At 37.5% G+C, this 17135-nt stretch overlaps 1 protein-coding gene across 2 annotated transcripts in view; it reads right to left on the bottom strand.

Moving 5' to 3' along the window:
• The window catches only part of KHDRBS2 (KH RNA binding domain containing, signal transduction associated 2), a 373561-nt gene that overhangs the window by 221846 nt on the left and 134580 nt on the right, over positions 1-17135 (bottom strand). For both annotated transcript variants that reach the window (XR_012672902.1, XM_075145263.1), the window contains exon 3: positions 3322-3438. Coding sequence is in view for 1 of the 2 variants with exons in the window: in XM_075145263.1 (XP_075001364.1) it covers positions 3322-3438 (117 nt within the window). In the remaining variant the exon portion in view is untranslated. The remainder of the gene's footprint in view (positions 1-3321; positions 3439-17135) is intronic.

A 17135-nucleotide genomic window follows, 5' to 3' on the forward strand; every position in this document is an offset into this window, starting at 1 on the left:
GTTCAAAAAGATGTTTGGACTGTCTGTGACTTCTGCAAAGATAATGTGAGCCTTTTCAGTTTAAATAGTTAATCTGTCTTGCAAGAAGATGCAAGGTGCAGGCGATGAAGAATGAGTTTTCAGGAAAAAAAAATCAGGTTAAAAATCCATTTTTCATTTTTTTAACAAAATGAAAAGCAATCAAAAATCTTCCTTTGGGTAACACTTGAAATGTTATTAAAACAAAATCAAAACATTTTATTGTTCTTAGGTTATCCAGCTCTTCCAAACATATTCACTTAGGTTAACCTTTAAATAAAAAAGTTATTTTTAAAAAAAAAAGCACAAACATTTTACCCTGAAAAATTTTCAACTACAACACTTGCATATTTTCAAGATTTCTCAAACCCCTTCTTTTCTACCCACTGTGGGGGGAAGAAGTATCTAAAAGCCAACACCATCTTCTGTTCTGTGTCTAGTGGACTGTCCATGTTTCATGATGCTGCTTGTTTTTCCTGTCAGAACACTTGTTGTGGTTTAACCCAGCAGGCAGCCAAACACCACACAGCCGCTTGCTCACTCCCCCCTGCCTCCGCAGTGGGATAGGTGAGAGAATAGGAAAAAAAAAGTAAAATTCGTGGATTGAGATAAAGACAGTTTAACAGAACAGAAAAGAAGGGAAAGTAATAATAATAGTAATAGTAATAGTAATAATGGTAGAATATACAAAATGAGTGATGCACAATGCAATTGCTCACTCCCTGCCGACCGATACCCAAGCAGAGATCACTACTTCCTGGACCACGCCTCCTATTTATATACTGAGCATGACGTCACATGGTATGGAATACCCTGTTGGTCAGTTGGGTCAGCTGTCCTGGCTACGCTCCCTCCCAGCTTCTTGTGCACTTAGCACAGCATGGGAAGCTGAAAAGTCCTTGACTAGAGGGTACTTAGCAACAACTGAAAACATCAGTGTGTTATCAACATTCTTCTCATATTAAATCCAAAACACAGCATTAGGAAGAAATTTAACTCTATCCCAGCTGAAACCAGGACAATACTGTAGGATCTTTCTCCTGTTACAGAAAATTAAACTTCTGCTGAGCCCGTGGCATTAGCTTAAGCAGAGAGATTTAGGTACTCACATTAGCCACGCTGCTCTGGAAGAATCCTAAGTTTTCCTTATATCCCAAATAACATTGTGCAAAACTGCTGCAGTTACACTTGGGCATCTCTTCAACAATTTCTGACACAACTTTCTGTGACACATATATAAGCTCTGTGGTATTTAGTGCACAATTGGAGTTGTTCATAATATTAAGTAACTTGCATTGCCTTTTCAAATTAATCTATCCTGTTCCCACACTGTAGGCACAGCAGATACTCAAAAATCTCAAGTCACTCTTAACAAGTGTCCCCTGAGGCTCTGGGAAGGAACAGCCCAAATTCTTTAGTCTCTGAAATTTACCCACAGATTTCTTTTTTAAAGATAAGGAAATTCTGAAAGGCAGATATACCTCCCCTAACAGAGTCCGATTCCCAGAACTGGAAACTGCCCCTCCATATGCCCAAAATTACAGAGTATGGCCAGAGTGGTTCATTGTAGAGCCAAGCATTTGCCTACTGTCATTTTGGCACTAAAAAACCCCAAATCAATGGATCAGTTCTTTTCAAACACTAAGTACCTAAGGATTTAGGGCATAAATGCATTTAGTATTTTCCAGCAGAAATTCCATTTCTGCTGCTCTGACGCAGCTCAGCATCCAGCTGCACTGGACTGGAGGGGAAAAGCACACGTGCCTGCAGTCTGCCTAGGAATTATTATGGTTCACGGCATAATATAGACAGCTTTAAGGAAATTCTAGTTTACACAGAGAAATTACATAGATTTTTCTTGAAAATTCCTCCAGAAGGAAGACTCATCTGCCAATATATATAAGCTGATTTCTCGTATGGTACAAAATAACCGCAACAAGCCTCCAGAATGTGGTAATTTGTATTTAAATCAGTAAAAAAATACTGCGTAAATGAGACTAGTGGGCTTGTTTTATGGGAAGAAAACTGTTTTAACCAGAGCAAGTTGTATTTTCCTTAGCGATGTAGCAAATCACGCTATTATTTATGCTCACAGTCAAACATATTTTCTTTAAGTTTTACCAGTATCTCAACCTACAATATTCTCTCTGAAATGCTAATTGTAATTATTACCCATCCCATGATCATTCTCAGCCTCTTTTGCTTAGAAATGGTAACAGTGATGTACATGGATCAGATAATTCCTATCTCTCACTGTAATTGCATAGGGATTTTGTTTTCCTTTGATTCAGTAATGTTGAAATTAAGATAACATTCACTTACGAGGCCTTCTCTACAGAAGTTTCTTTCATCACTGCCATATTTAATGCTATTTTACTCTAGAACTTCATTTTTTGCACCATTCTCATATGAATGATTTTCCATGAAGTTCATACTTAACTTTAGATCACGCTTAAGGATTAAATACTCTGTGGAGAGGAAAAAAATACCCTGAATTTTGTTTTTGCTGACATACTCATGAGTGAATGTAGTAACTGGCATGCTGGCCCTGTTTGTTACAATCAGATGAAATTCAAATGATATAATAAGAAGAGTGACCGATCTCAAAATCAGAGGACTTAGTCTATCTTATTTATGTGTGTTTAAACATCTTTAGCTGGTAACAAGCCCTTCACACTCCCCTGCCTGGGCAATTGCTGCTCTTGGCAATTATAATCTGAGTGGGTGGCTGAGAATGGAGAAGGAAGATGCAGTTCTGATGCAAATTACTGCTACTTAGCAGCACATGCATTCATTTATCCAGGGAGTCTTTTTTTATCATTCCAGAAGTAAGCCAAAAGTCATAAAATATTTTACTTGTCAATACCTAGAAATAAAATCTGTAGTGTATTCAACATTCATTATCATAAAATATAATGTTAAATAGATAATTGAAGTATCAGTATGTCCAATGTCATAAAGAAATCTCTGAAAAAATGAAATATGTTCTGTGTGCCTAATTTGTCTGTTTTGTGGGTTTGTTTTCAATATTGCTATTGGAGACCTCATAATGCAAGAGTGACTGCTGATATGCATTACCAAGACCAAATAATGCCAACCATAAAATCCTGATTAGTCTTTCCTTTATTCTGGCATATTATTACTTAAGCAATTGATGTAACTTGAAAAAACCAAACAAGCCTTGGAATCAGTCTATTATGAGTCTATTAATTGAGTCATTAATAAGTAGACAGGCAATCTAAGTGTAACAGCTAAAGCGCAAATGTATCGACACTAATTGCAACCAGAATACAGACACAGTACCTTAGCTTTATCCCTCATAGATCCTTTCCCCAGGATGGACATTTTTGCACCTGTTTCTTCTTGTAACCTCTTCAAGGAGTTTCCTCTTGGTCCAAGCAATTTTCCAACAAAATTGAACTAGAAAGCAAGTAAGAGAACTATTTTAGACCAAGTGGTACTTTTTCAAAAACTTAATAAAACTTTATAAACAAGCTGCTTAAAAGAGAAAAGTTTACTTTCCTTTAAAAAAAATACTCCTACTTTGTTCTGAGCCTAATTCATTGGGATACAAGTCTGGAGAACCGAGGTATCCTTTCATCTAGCGCAAAAGGCAATAAAAGCATTCATGGTTTATTTGAACCCCAGGAGGCTCCTCTCTAGGACAAAAATGGCCAGTGGCTTCTTATGTTTAACTAACTACTAAACAAGAACTTCGCTTATCAGACAGTATAGGTGAAACCAAAAGAATGCACACATTCTTTCTTAAGTTATCCAGCTTTATTGGCAAAATAATATATTCTGCAAAGTTAGAGCTTTAGATGGATTTTTAGGAATTGATGTTTTACACATTGATTTTAAAGTAAGTGCTGTTTTGTGTATTGGTTTCAAATATCTGTTTTGCCAGCAATGGAACAAATCAGGAACAATAGATCACTATAAATACTCAAGGCTATTTTCTGAGAGGATTTTAAAGAGTGCTGACATGCTGCTAATATTCTTAAACACTGCACAGTTCAAGGGACACATACAACACTTTTTTCTGTATGAAGAGGAGAGATGTTTACATGAAAATAAGACAGAGGTGTTAATGTTACGTCAAACTAGCAAAAAGGGGGGAGTCTATCAAGTAACTAACTTGTTTATTCTGTAATCAATAGTCTCTTCAATTTATTATTTTTTATGCTTTCCAAAATATTTTTAAAACTCTATGGCATGCTGTCTTTGGAAGTTGACTGGGAACCATCAGCACTTGCTTAGGATGTTTCTAAATTATGTTAAAGTCTGAATAGACAGTACTCTGGCCTGGCTTTCAACAAAGAATAATCTTAGCCAAGGAAAAAGGTGTTTAATTGTTATCAGCACTTCCTTGGTTTTATTTCAGAGATAAAGAACATGACAATAAGAAATAACAATCAAGAATATGCTGCTGTCAAAAATACACTTGAATGTCTAAAAAGATTGTAACATATGAATGTCTAAAAGGTTATAACATACCTTGTTTTGCATTACCTGTATTTTAAAAATGGAAAAAATGGGGAAATATTCTTGTTTCCACTTTAGCCAGCAAGAATATAGCATGCAAATGCATCAGCCATGTTAGTAACAACCAAACTCAGAATCAAGCCAGATACCCCAGAACCCAAGCTAGCTTTCAGTCTTGTGTCTTAATTACAAATCACTTGTAACTTCCTTCAAATATTGGTTAAACCATCAAAGAAAATAATATGGAAAAATAAATATGTAAGGTGAAATCTACTGCCACCTAAACCAACATAACTGATTTCAGCAAGGTAACATGTACAGGGGGAAGTAGCAGGTGGTAATGTTGCAGAAAAACCCAGCAAGCTTTGAAGCTCCAAAAAAAGATTTTTCAGACTTGTGTGTTTGCATTTTTTTCCAACTCTATCTGTTTATTTAATAAAAGTTATCAACTCTTCAATAAATACTACTCCATTTTGGGGCAGGATTCAGAGATGATACCCTATCATGGCATCAACAATACTATGTCTTGAAGCTGTAGCTATGTTTCTTCCAGGGACAACTTGGCTTAGAAGAAGTTGTTGGCTTCAAATTGATTATTAAATTTCATATGAAAATAAACCAAACAGCAAGGAAGGAATGACAAGGACTGAATTTTGACTTTAATACTAGATGTTGGACTTAATCTATTGATAGAAATAAAATTTCAAAAACTATATATTTCGTGTATGTGAAGGTTATTAGAGACGGCAGAGCAGACAGCAGAGCTTTCGTTCTTCTGCAGGGACCACCTTACCTGCAGAATGGCTGTTCACAAGTTACAACACCAAATCTTCTGTGCTGCTTATACATCACCAACCAGAGAAGAACCATCTACTGCTGCATCCTTTCCGTGTCTCTTAATATTAAGAAAAGCTGCCCCTCAAAAGCTGGAAGAGCTATACTGCTACATAAGTTTGGAGGAGACTACAAGAAGGCCAGCCAAAGCTCAACTCCATTTGTTCTCTGAATGGAATAAAACTATTAAAATAAACTCTATGAAGATTTATGCTGACCATTTATATTTAAGCACTTCATAAAGTGTCTAATAATTACCTTGACATATTGCTGCAAAGAAGCGGTATGGCCAGCATAAACTATGTACTAAGTGGATTTTAATCACTTCACAGAAAATAAGTGGCTGGGGATTTTAATTCTATTGATTATGTAGCAGACAGACACTCACATTTCATCCACTTTCTAAGAAACACATACCAGGAGGCAAGCAGTTACTTACAACTGAATAACTGAATTGCTTTTAATTTGGTTTTGTCTGAAGTTGCAGAAAAGCTAGTGCACTGTATCAGACATTCAACCGTTGTGCTTGGTCTTCCCAGAGTCAGTCTAGGGCCACTGGCTAATCAGCACCAGTCTATAATCACAAAACTCCCGAAAGTCTTAACATACTGGTAGAGTAACTTTGACTCAATAACTTACGAAAAATTAAGTCCTTCATGTTCAGATGTGGGTAAAACCAGCACACAAGTAAGAGAAAGTTTCAGTGAACAGCTTATTTATTTTATTAAGATATGCTGGACAAGAACCTGACCAGAAACAATTTTAATACTGGAAAGCTTAGGCTCCAGTTACAGCCACACGCACACACACACAGCCAAAGCGCACAGTGACGGTGAAGGAAAATGTGGAAACTCAGGCAGTTTGACTGCATATGATGACCCCTGCTCACAAACACACGTTCCTGGTACAGCCACTGTAACTGCAGATCTTATTTTGCAATCTTAGTTCTGATCCAGTTCCGCCACGTGTACAAATTTTCTCCAAATAATAGTAGCTCTAGGTCTCCAGGATAATATCTAGTCATATTAGGAGAGGATAGCTGAGAAATGATGACATACAGAAGAGAGAGTATTAACGGAAAGCTTTCACTGCTGCAGAGAAAACAGACTTCCACTTGAAAATACGGTTATTGTTGTGTTACCAGATGTTTTTATCGGTGGCTTAACTTTTCAATCATATTTATGAACGTGAGCTAGGCTTTCTGTGTGCTTGTAGAAACCCCTCCTGGTTTATAGCAAAGATTTTGCACATTATTTTCTTAGATGTTTTTATCATTTGTCTGGGGGAAAACAGATGCATGTCTTCAGGGGAAAATGATCAGGTGATAGCAGGGTATGCTTTACTTATAATCAAATGCACATGATGCTTCGTGTGTCAACAGCTGTGCAATAAACTTTCTCCTGTGCAGAATAAAACCTGACAAAGAATATAGCTCAATAAATCTTTTGAGTATCCACAGCCAGTCTCCCCAGCATCTTCCCCAACCAATATACACACAGTTTCACCAGGTTTATCTGCATCTTGATTACTTTCACACTCCACCCCACATAAGCAATCAGACTGTAAGGTGCCCAAAGCTAACACTCTGGCTTCTCAGTCTCCATAAAAGTTTTTGATCACAAAACTTTTTTTTTTTTACTCATGGAAATAGCCAAAAATGTATCGCATGCATGAACACAAAAAAATTATTCTCTTTCCCCAAACTTTGCTACTCCTACCCCTCTGCAAAGCTCTGTGCTTACACACTTACAGAGAATACTTACTGACAATGTGAGACAGTCTGCTCGAGCCTATGTGCTAGAATTGTATATTTAAAACCAAAGATTAGGTAGCTAAGAAGTATAAAGAAAATGGAGAAGTCTTAAGAACTAATTACATGAAATTTCTTACAAAAAACCTGCCTATGTTAGTGAAAAGCTTAGGGTTGCACTCCATGCATGAATACATATATAATCACAGACTTGCTAATTTCCAAAACCCCTTGCAGTAAAACATGCCGCACATGAACACATCTCACTTGCTCTCACTCAGGCTAAGACTGAGAAGAGAATCCCTAAAACTAACCAGGTGTTGTCAAGCTGGATCACAGCACAGGCAGTCTGACTCCCAGTGTCAGCATTTATTATGCTAATATACCATACATGGTTTCTATAAAATGCCAGAGATTAATTACAACCTGTGCTGCAAACAAAATGTGTACAATAATTAGTTCTTAAAATATATTCTGCAGCTTACATACCATGTTGTGATAGTCTTAAGCGTACTGCAACACCTCAAGAATATCGCCATGTGTATTTATTCTCATTGCCATGCTTGAACTTACCTTAATATGGACATATCAAGTGTTGTTCTCAAAAGTTGTAGTATCAGCAGAATTATCACTGAATTGAAATTAAACACACATATTTATAAGTTGATGTTTATATAACATCTGATCTATATAATGTTGCAAACTCAGGGAAAGTTTCTTCAGTATAGGGAATATTAAAGCAAATTGTCCAGGAGATTAGTGCAATGGGAGTCTGAACTTTGAAGCGGGCTTCCAAGGCAAATGGACACAGCTCCACTATTGTATCTGTGTTGTATAAAAGACGGGGAAAAGAAATATAGTGAACTTTTGCTGTACAGAATCTGTAGCTAATACGAGAATATTTAAATATCCCTGGCTCCTGGCATCGGAGCCCTCTCTCTGGGGAGGAACCCACCCCGACAGCTGCAAACGGGGCTAACAGAGCTGGGCAGGTAGGAGTTGTTGACTTTCATCACTACCACATTTTTTGATGCTGAGAATTTTAATCAAACATTGAATCCTTACCTTGGTAGCATACACGGGACTCATTTCATTCTCAGTATGTGATAAACTGGCCTTTGACAAGCTGACAGCCATACAATGCTCAGTTCTCTTGTGAGACTCATCACACCAGTGGGCTGGCACTGCTGCTCTGCTGACGCGCGCCAAGGTATGCTGTGGAGTTCCCAAGCACTGGGCCACAGGCTGCAAGGTCCAGCAGGGTGACGGGGGCGTCTGGCAGAGGGGTCCCCGAAGCCAGCAGCAGCCTTGGGCTGAGAACAGCCACACGCACTTGGGATGCTGTCCCGCCTGCCCGGCCACGTGGCACCATCAAAAGTACATTGGAAGTTACTCCACCATATAGCAGCATTACCTGCTCCCCATAAAATCCATCTGATCTAAAACTGCACCCGTCTTCCTCCCCACTGCCCTTCTGCACACGGGGGGAAGAATGCTGGTAACCAATTAAGCAAAGAATCATATTATTTGCTGTTATGTTGCAACATAAAGCTCTAACCTCCAGTTCTTTCAAGATTAAAAACCTCCATTTAGTACTAGTAAGGATTTTGACCACCTCAGGACAGCATACCATAGGTATAACAAATCTAACATACAGTTTACGGCATCAACATTCAAGCCTCAAACTAAATATAACGACTGATAGAAAATGCATGTTTACATTCAGAACAATATTTGTTTCCATGTTTGATGTAGCCCAAACACACCCCTACTAGAACTGTAACATTTCATATTTTATAAACACCATTTCAATTGGGTTTTACAAGCAGAAACAAGGAATATGCTTGCCATGCAGAAAAAGTGTTTGTGTCAGTGACCGTTTCTGTTTTATACGCAGATCAGTGTTCAGAAGAGTAACAAAACCTAGATAAATAAAGAATGGGACAGACAAGTGTTTCCAGCTGTAAGATAAAGCAGCACAAAGCCCTGAACTGGGAAAATAAATTGATTTCTTCTAGAAACAGCAAAACAGAAACAGCACTGGCTTGGGCAACATGAAATACGTTTGTTATTTCTCAGTGTGTTCTATTCACCATTGCTATCAGCTCCTTTGTGGGGCAACAAAGTGTCTTTCCATTTTCAGAGGTACTTATCCTCACAAAAACCTTTCCCTGTTTGTGAAATGAAAAAAAAATACTCTATTCTATTCTGTTCTATTCTATTCCATAGCTCAGCAGATTCTGCGGAGTTCAAGTTTGCCTCCCTCTGTATGTAGCTGCTTATCCCAATACCTCCTCAATATCTAGTATTTTTTGGATTTTCCAGTCTGGTGTTCCAGATAAGGATGCAATATTATTTTTTATTACAGCAATGTGATGTTTGCTGTCTCTGGAGAAGAGCTTACGAGAAACCTGTTTGGTAGGGCTGAACTTTGCAGGGCTCTACTTTAGCAATGCATGTCAGGAGACAGCAAACAGCAGAAGCAGAAAATGAATGTACTCCTTCAGAGGGGCTCTGGAGATCTACTCCAAAGGACGTGCTAATGCTTTCTTAAAGTATTGCACCACTGAAACTTCACTGTAGTGGTCCCAGAACCAAAGGAGAAGGCTACCCCTTCCTACAGAGCTCACTGGGTCTCATCTCTTCATTATACTTTGAACAATAACCGATGCCAGGCCGCGGGGAGAAAAATGGACTCAAAATTAAATGCTCAAAGGGAAAATACAGCTTATTGAAAACTCCAGGCCAAATTAATTTCTGGTTTAAATCAATAGAATTACCTCAAGAATAAATTAAATCCAAGTAACAAAGTTAAAATCATTAAAGCTACTGTGACTAGAAGATTTACCTAAGAAATAAACATTTTTCTATTACTCATTTTTTTTATCTTGAAAAGTGCTGGGAGTTCATATTTACAGTGTGCTTGAAGAAGATGCTGCAATATTTGTCTGGCTATTTACTAGCTCATAGCAAGCATCTAAATCTACAGTGAAAATATATTTTTGGCATAACTCCATGAAACAGATGGTCAGCGACTCCAGACAAACATCTTCCAAATACAAGTCCACATTGAGATAGCAAAAATATCCCCTCACTTTTCATTTTTAGCAGTTTTCTGCCAGAATTGGTAACAAGTTGTGGCATTTAAATAAAGCAATTTAAATGAGCCTTAAAATGACAATAAATTTTGTGATTAAAAAAAAAACTTTGGTGTCTGATGTATCTTTATTCAGTTAAACTTTCTTAAGTCAGGAAAATTTGAATAGCTATTTCTCTAATACATGCATTAGCAGTGCAATTTATTACAATCTGCTAATCTGTCAGACACCCAAACATTTTATTTTGTGTAATTCTGTTTTTAACTCTGACATGAGGTAATTGAGGAAAAGCCAAGGAACCAATTAAAGTTGCGGATCTGTATTAAATCTGCAATTAATAAGTTTAAGGCAATTATTATTTTAATTGCAGAGATATCCAGAGAGACTCATCGTACCAGGCACTGCACAGACATGCAGGAAGCCATGATCTTGACCCTGAAGAGCTGACAAGTATGTTAAAAAAATCAAACAGGCCTTGTTGAATGTATGTGGCTACTATTGCTCATTTGGATGGTCAGGGTGTGCAGAAACTGCTGCCATTAAAATCACTGGGCTCAGTTATGAAAGTGGGTACTACTCAAGGTAAGTGCAGCAGGACCAGGTTCTGCTGACAGGAGGACGATGCTGGACTCAGAAATGGGAAAGAGGATCCTAATGTCACATTTTATCTTCGGCTTTTGCCTTTCTTATAATTCTTCCGCTGCTTTCTCCTAAGCTTATCGCTATTTGGCCAGCCCAGCTGGGGCGGTGCGGGAGGCTGAGGGCAGACAGGAATGGCTCTCAGGCTTTTTTGCCCCTCTTGGGGAGGTTAGAGTTGTGAGCAAACTAGTCGCCAGTCTGAGGCCATCACTGATCCCAACCCATGTCTACAAAGAGTCGGGAAGTTCTTTGAGAGCTGACTGCTCCTTAATGGAAAGAAGTTCAAGAAGAGCAGTATTTTTAAAAATTGCAGAGTATGCTGAGCTAACAATGATTTTGCCCTTGTATTTAAGTCATATTCTATTGAATCAAGGGCAAGGGGCCTCTTTAGGACAAAAAACCACCTGTCTTTTAACATTCATCCTAGCCAAGCCCTGCAGTAGTCAACTTTTACTATTTAGAAATAAATACAATATAAGGTAAGTAATAAGGAGTTCTTGGAATTGTGTATCTAAGGCTGACTCATGTGAAGGACATTATCTAAAACGATATTTCTACGAATGCTAACAATTCAGACTGCAGAAGTGCACCACTAAGCTTTTTTCAAAGTGCACAATTAAATAAGTTTATATTGAGCATATGCACAGGTATGGAAATAGGTACTAAGACTACAACATTTAAAAGCACAATCAACATTTGGCTAATTGGGCTTATTACTCCCACAGATACACAATTTACTGGTCACAGTAATAAACACCATCTGCTCTTTGCTAACTGGCAGCAACCTACCAACTTTTTTCTAACTTGAAGAGTTTGGAATGTTAAAGGAAGATCTAAAGGAGCTGTAATACAGTGGGATTTCCAAGCACGTAATCTTACTCTTACTGAGCTGAATATGATTTCATATTAGGTGAAAGATTTCTCTTTGCCAGATGCTATATTTGCAAAATTAAGTTCTAAGTCAACAACCACCACGATAAGTTAGGGTTGAATACTCAACCACAGAACTAATGTATCTTTCCCATGTATGTTAGTAATACTGAACTAGTAAAAATGTAGCATAAAACTCAAATATCTTTTCAGTCAAGGAAATTATAACAACAGTTAATTTGGACCCTGAATGTCAATGAACTGATTTAACATACATGCATATAGTATCTAATTTTGTAGACAGCATTGTATTAAATCACAAATGGTTTATGTTAATCTAATTAAAAACTGTTAGTCAACTTGATTTTGCCTTTTGTTATTAAAATAATTATACTTACAGCAGCATTTATGTATCAATTTGCATACACCGAGCACTACGCAAACATTAATTTTATTCTCAAGTCACGTTCATAATCAAAGCAAAGCATTACTGTAAATTCATTGACATATGCAAACTCACATAGCTCTATGGAAATTAAACCAGCCTGCGAAAGCACTCAAAAACATTTTACAAAATTCTGGTTCTTCCCCCTCCCCCCTACATTTTCTATAATGGCATTTTTTGTTCTTTATTACTAAGGACAAATGCAACAAAATACAATCTTTCTTCCTTATAGCTCATTACCTTATACTTTTTCTATGCTTAGAGAGGAAAACCAAGTATCTTTCAAGATTTTTTAATGAGGACTTGGCTGATCTGAAGTGGTAATGCAATAAAATATTTTAAGAGGAGCAAAGCATTCCAAGACAACATTGACAAGGTGAAAACCGTTAAGTAATATTGTGTTAATTCAAAGACTCGAACTGGTGCTGAATTCTGTTCCCAAGGTGTTCAGGCAGGACATCTGTCTGATTCATACTTAAATTTCCACTATGTTTAAAGTGAAAATTGTACAAATTTAAGACAACAGAAATCGTCCTCTACTTGTCCGTTCAATCAAATGTGGCAGGACAGAATACAAACTCAGACAACGCAGAATAAACACTGTTAGATATATTGCCACTGTTCATGAGTTTATTCTCAAAAGCCACATACTGCAGCACTCCGTTCCAAGACCAGACTGCACACCAACTTAATAGACTTTTTCTCTTAGTTTTTTTGCTCACGGTGATGAGCTTATGGAAGGAAAATAACCAGCATTAACTCAGTATCTGGCACAGATGGCTTTCCATTGGTTTACATAGCAAACATACTGGGCACAGAAAGACCCTCCCCATTCTCCAAACTGAAACTGCCGCGGCTTGCTCTATAGCGTGCAAACCAGAGGGTCTGCAGAGCCTCCTCCCCCACAGTACGCAGGGCTAGTTGCAATAGTAGTAACCAATGTACCAGATCCCTGAATTTACATTTCATTTAACACTGCTGATTGTAAAAACAAGCTTAACATATATACAGAGAGAGTAATCACTCTGTAATTTGATATAAACATATCAGATTTGCTAACTGTGAAGAATCAACCACTGTGTTAAATATGCATACAAGGAATGTGATTTTTTTCCCCCCATTATCAGTATTTGTCAATGTTTACAATTTGCCAAGTTGATAGCCCATAGTACTCACTAACTGCAATTGGGAATACCTACTTAGTCTTATTAAAAAAATAGAAATTATGGAGCTTTATAACATTTGAGTGTCAAAAGCATCTAAAAACCTGAGACTGATTTGTAATGCTTTGTTGATGGCATTCCTTTGCAAGCAACATAACTGTGCTTCAGACTTAGTTAATGTAAGACAGAAAAAAGCACTTTCAGGGCAACACCTTGAAAGAAGAACAAGACATATTGCATGTGACAAATGAGCTGGCAAGCATGAGCTGGAGGGCCTGAGTGGCTTTGAATAACACAGGCTGTAATATCGAACAGTCTTGCCATCACCATACAACAACTCCAGAGTGAACAAAACTGAGGCTAGGATGCTCCTACCTGATAAAACACTAAATGATCTGCTAATTTTTTTCACTTGCACCTTTTTTCTTATCCCCACACCCCAGGCTAAGCTCTGATTCTTACTTAAAAGAATATTATAGAAGTAATATTGAATTCTCCTCTAACACAAGATTAAGAAATGCCCCAGGTAGATTTAATAACTATCTAGTTTTAACTTATTTTTTATTCCATTGTAATTACCCTGCTTCAGCACATCTACAATCTTCAAGAAGGATGAATGTGTTTGCAAAATACGTATTAAAGATAGCCACCAATGCAAAAAAAGGGCAGTGAATAGTTTCCATTCACCTTGTCAAGCCAGCCACCAGCTCTGGCTGTTCAAGGGAGCCGGGAGTGTTCTCCTGGAAGGGTTAAAGTGACACAGTTAGCCATACCCAAGTAATTAACTTGGTATCTAGGAAGATGGTTCAGCCTTTGAAACTCACTTTCACGTTAGCATCTGACCCAGTTGGGTGGCTAGTGTCTATGTTTGCCAGATTTCAAGCACATTAGTCCCGTTCAACACTCTTGTCTGCCTTGAGCCTCAGTTACTCAGTGTGGGCTGCCGTTAATCTCCAGTTTAGCTGCCTCATTCATTTCATTAACTGCATGAACCTTGGTATCTCACACACATTTACAGAATTCATAAATTCCAGGTCTGGAGCTAGGTGTTCAATGTCTAGATCCTGCAATGGACTGGAGAGCAACTTACAGTACTCTCTTACGTTCCTCCAGAAAATCATTGCATTCAAGTTCTTTCATGGAGTTATAAATGATGAAATGTTTTGATTTCCAACCCTCAAGCATTTATACCCTGAGCAATCCCTTATATTATCTGCATCTCTGCAAATGCCGTAGCCACTGAAATGAACTAAAAAAGTACAACAAATATGTGACAAAAAATATGTGAAACAATAAGGAAAAATTAACTTTCAACAGACACTGGCGGAAAATGTAAGTGTAACTTTATGTGGAACATTATATTCTGTGGAAATCTCAAAAGTCCTTTGAAGTTTTTAATTTAATAAAGACCATATATGTCCCAAATCATTTAGATTATAGCGAAGTAGAGGAAACAAACTGATACATTCTTAAAGGTAAAAACTAAGGATTTGTCCCACGTGTAAGTTTCTGGGAAAGTTTTCCCACTGCAAATTTATTTACAAAACAATCCTATTACCCTTAAAATTGATACGTCTGTAAATAATATTGCACCAAAATAAGAACAGACCAGTGCACTTCAACCTGCAACAACAGTGAAGTCATAGACAACTACTGATTCATGTAATCTCCTCCATTTAAAACGCTATACAATGATGTTGACAACCTAGCAAATGTACTCTCACATTTAAGCACCATCCACAAAATCACAATTAAAGCAGTATATATTTTCATCATTAGATTCATATGAAAAACTGCCTTATGAAAAGATTATTTTATTTAAAAGCCAATGCATAACTTTAAGTTTCATTTAAAGCATCTAAATTCATAGATATTTGCCTCAGATGACAACTTTCATATTTGCTATGTCTTTTCTTATGGCATGTACCATCCTGTGTTTTGTTTAAAATTACAACAGCAAACATATATTTCTGAACGTATTTTAAAAGTATAATTTCCAGACTAAGGTTTGTCAAATGCTTGTAGATGTAGAGTATGGACATTACATGTTGTTTGGTTATTCTTAGGCTTGTCCATCCCACACTTAGAATAACAGAAAGCAGCTGTCTCATTAATCTTGAGCAAATACAAAACAAATTAACTCCAAGCATGCTAACAAACATGGATGCCCAAATCCTAGAGGGGCTTTCAGCTGGTGAATTCCAGTGTCACAGCAGTCAAGCCTGGCGAGCCTAGAACTTTACTATTCTCTGAGAAATACCACAGAATATTTAACACATGAAAGTTTCTGATTTAGTACATCCACACAGAAAAATGAAATGACAGGAAAAATGACTGTGAAAAAAACCAGTAATAAATCAGGAAAAGGGTTGTTCGACGAAAATCCTATTTCCAAATCATGGAAGTATGGAGGGGGAAAAAAAAAAAAAACAAACAACTGAAATACGTTATCTTGGATGTCTGTCTGCAGACTACAGTGGGAAAGAGGACAAGTTGTACAGGGAAACTGCTAGCCCCAGCCAACTTCATTCTTTCATGTTCTCAAGACAGGCCAGGTGGAACGCCTGAAGTGACAACATGCCGTGTCCCAGCTACCATGACATGGACAGAGACCTGTATTGGTGGCTCTGAAGAGAATGTGCATCCTGTGGACCTCATCTGCGCAGACTCCAAAGACGTGCTAGTGGCAGCAATTTGCAGTCCTTATATAAAACAAAAACTGAGGAATGCTGGAGAGAACTTCTGGAGGCCAAATGTAGGTCGTTTTGGAGCTGAAAGCTGGGACCTGCACAGCAGCACTCTTTGCAACATTCTCATTACACCATGTGCAGATTCAGAGAGAAGGGGATGCGCCGAAGCTGCAATCATGGGCTGAAATAATGGTGTTAAGAGGAAGAACAGAGATTCACCTGGAACACGTCTAGGCTAGGGAGAGTCTGTACAGAAGGAAAAGACCTCATTTGAAGTATAATGGATCCAGCTGTGGATATGCCTAAAAATCAAAGAGATTACATGCGCAGGATATGGAATAATATTTAACTCACTTAAATATTAGAATCAAGAAAAAGATCTTTTAAAAATTTGAAGTTGTATTCAAATAAGGAGAACAAAAGTGACCATAAACTACCAGCCTAAAAAAAAAACAAAAACCAAATCCACACAAAACAGGTAAGAGAAAAAGTTTGAGGAACAACTTGGAGAAAGTATAAAAAATGAAAATAAAATACTTTTCAAAGATTTGGAAGCCAGACAGAGAGCTGGTAGGGCTAGCAGCTGTTCAGGCTATAAAAGAAGTATTCAAGAAAGATGAGGTCAGAACACAAAAATAAAATGCCTTTTCTCCATCTGGGTTCATCATGTAGGAAACTGTGACAGGTGGTTGGGAGGAAGGTAGTGCAAGAAAAATTTTCTAAGAATTTCCAACTAAATTACTAAAAATCAGAATAAACAATAAAATTAGTGAACAGGAAAATAAATTCATTAGAGAGGTGAAGAGCTGACATGGTTATTTTAAAGGGAAATAATTTCTCAGCAATCTGTCAGTGTTCTCCAAAGAACAAACATGGAAAAGAAAGTGAGCTGATAACATACACCTGATTTCCAAAAGACATTCATTTCCCAAGGTCCTTTATCAAAGGCTCGTGATGAAACCAGGCTGACATGGGATCAAAAGGAAGGCCCTCTCATGGATTAAAAAAAAAAATGTTTAAACGATAGGAAAAATTTGGAGTAAATGGTCATTATTCACACTGTGAGGAAGTAATTAGTTGAGTCCTGCAGGGATCCAGTGGGAGACTGAAGCTGGAAAAAGCAGTGAACAGTGAGAAGATGCT

The sequence above is a fragment of the Calonectris borealis genome, chromosome 3 (assembly GCF_964195595.1).
Source record: "Calonectris borealis chromosome 3, bCalBor7.hap1.2, whole genome shotgun sequence".
Lineage (NCBI taxonomy): Eukaryota > Metazoa > Chordata > Aves > Procellariiformes > Procellariidae > Calonectris > Calonectris borealis.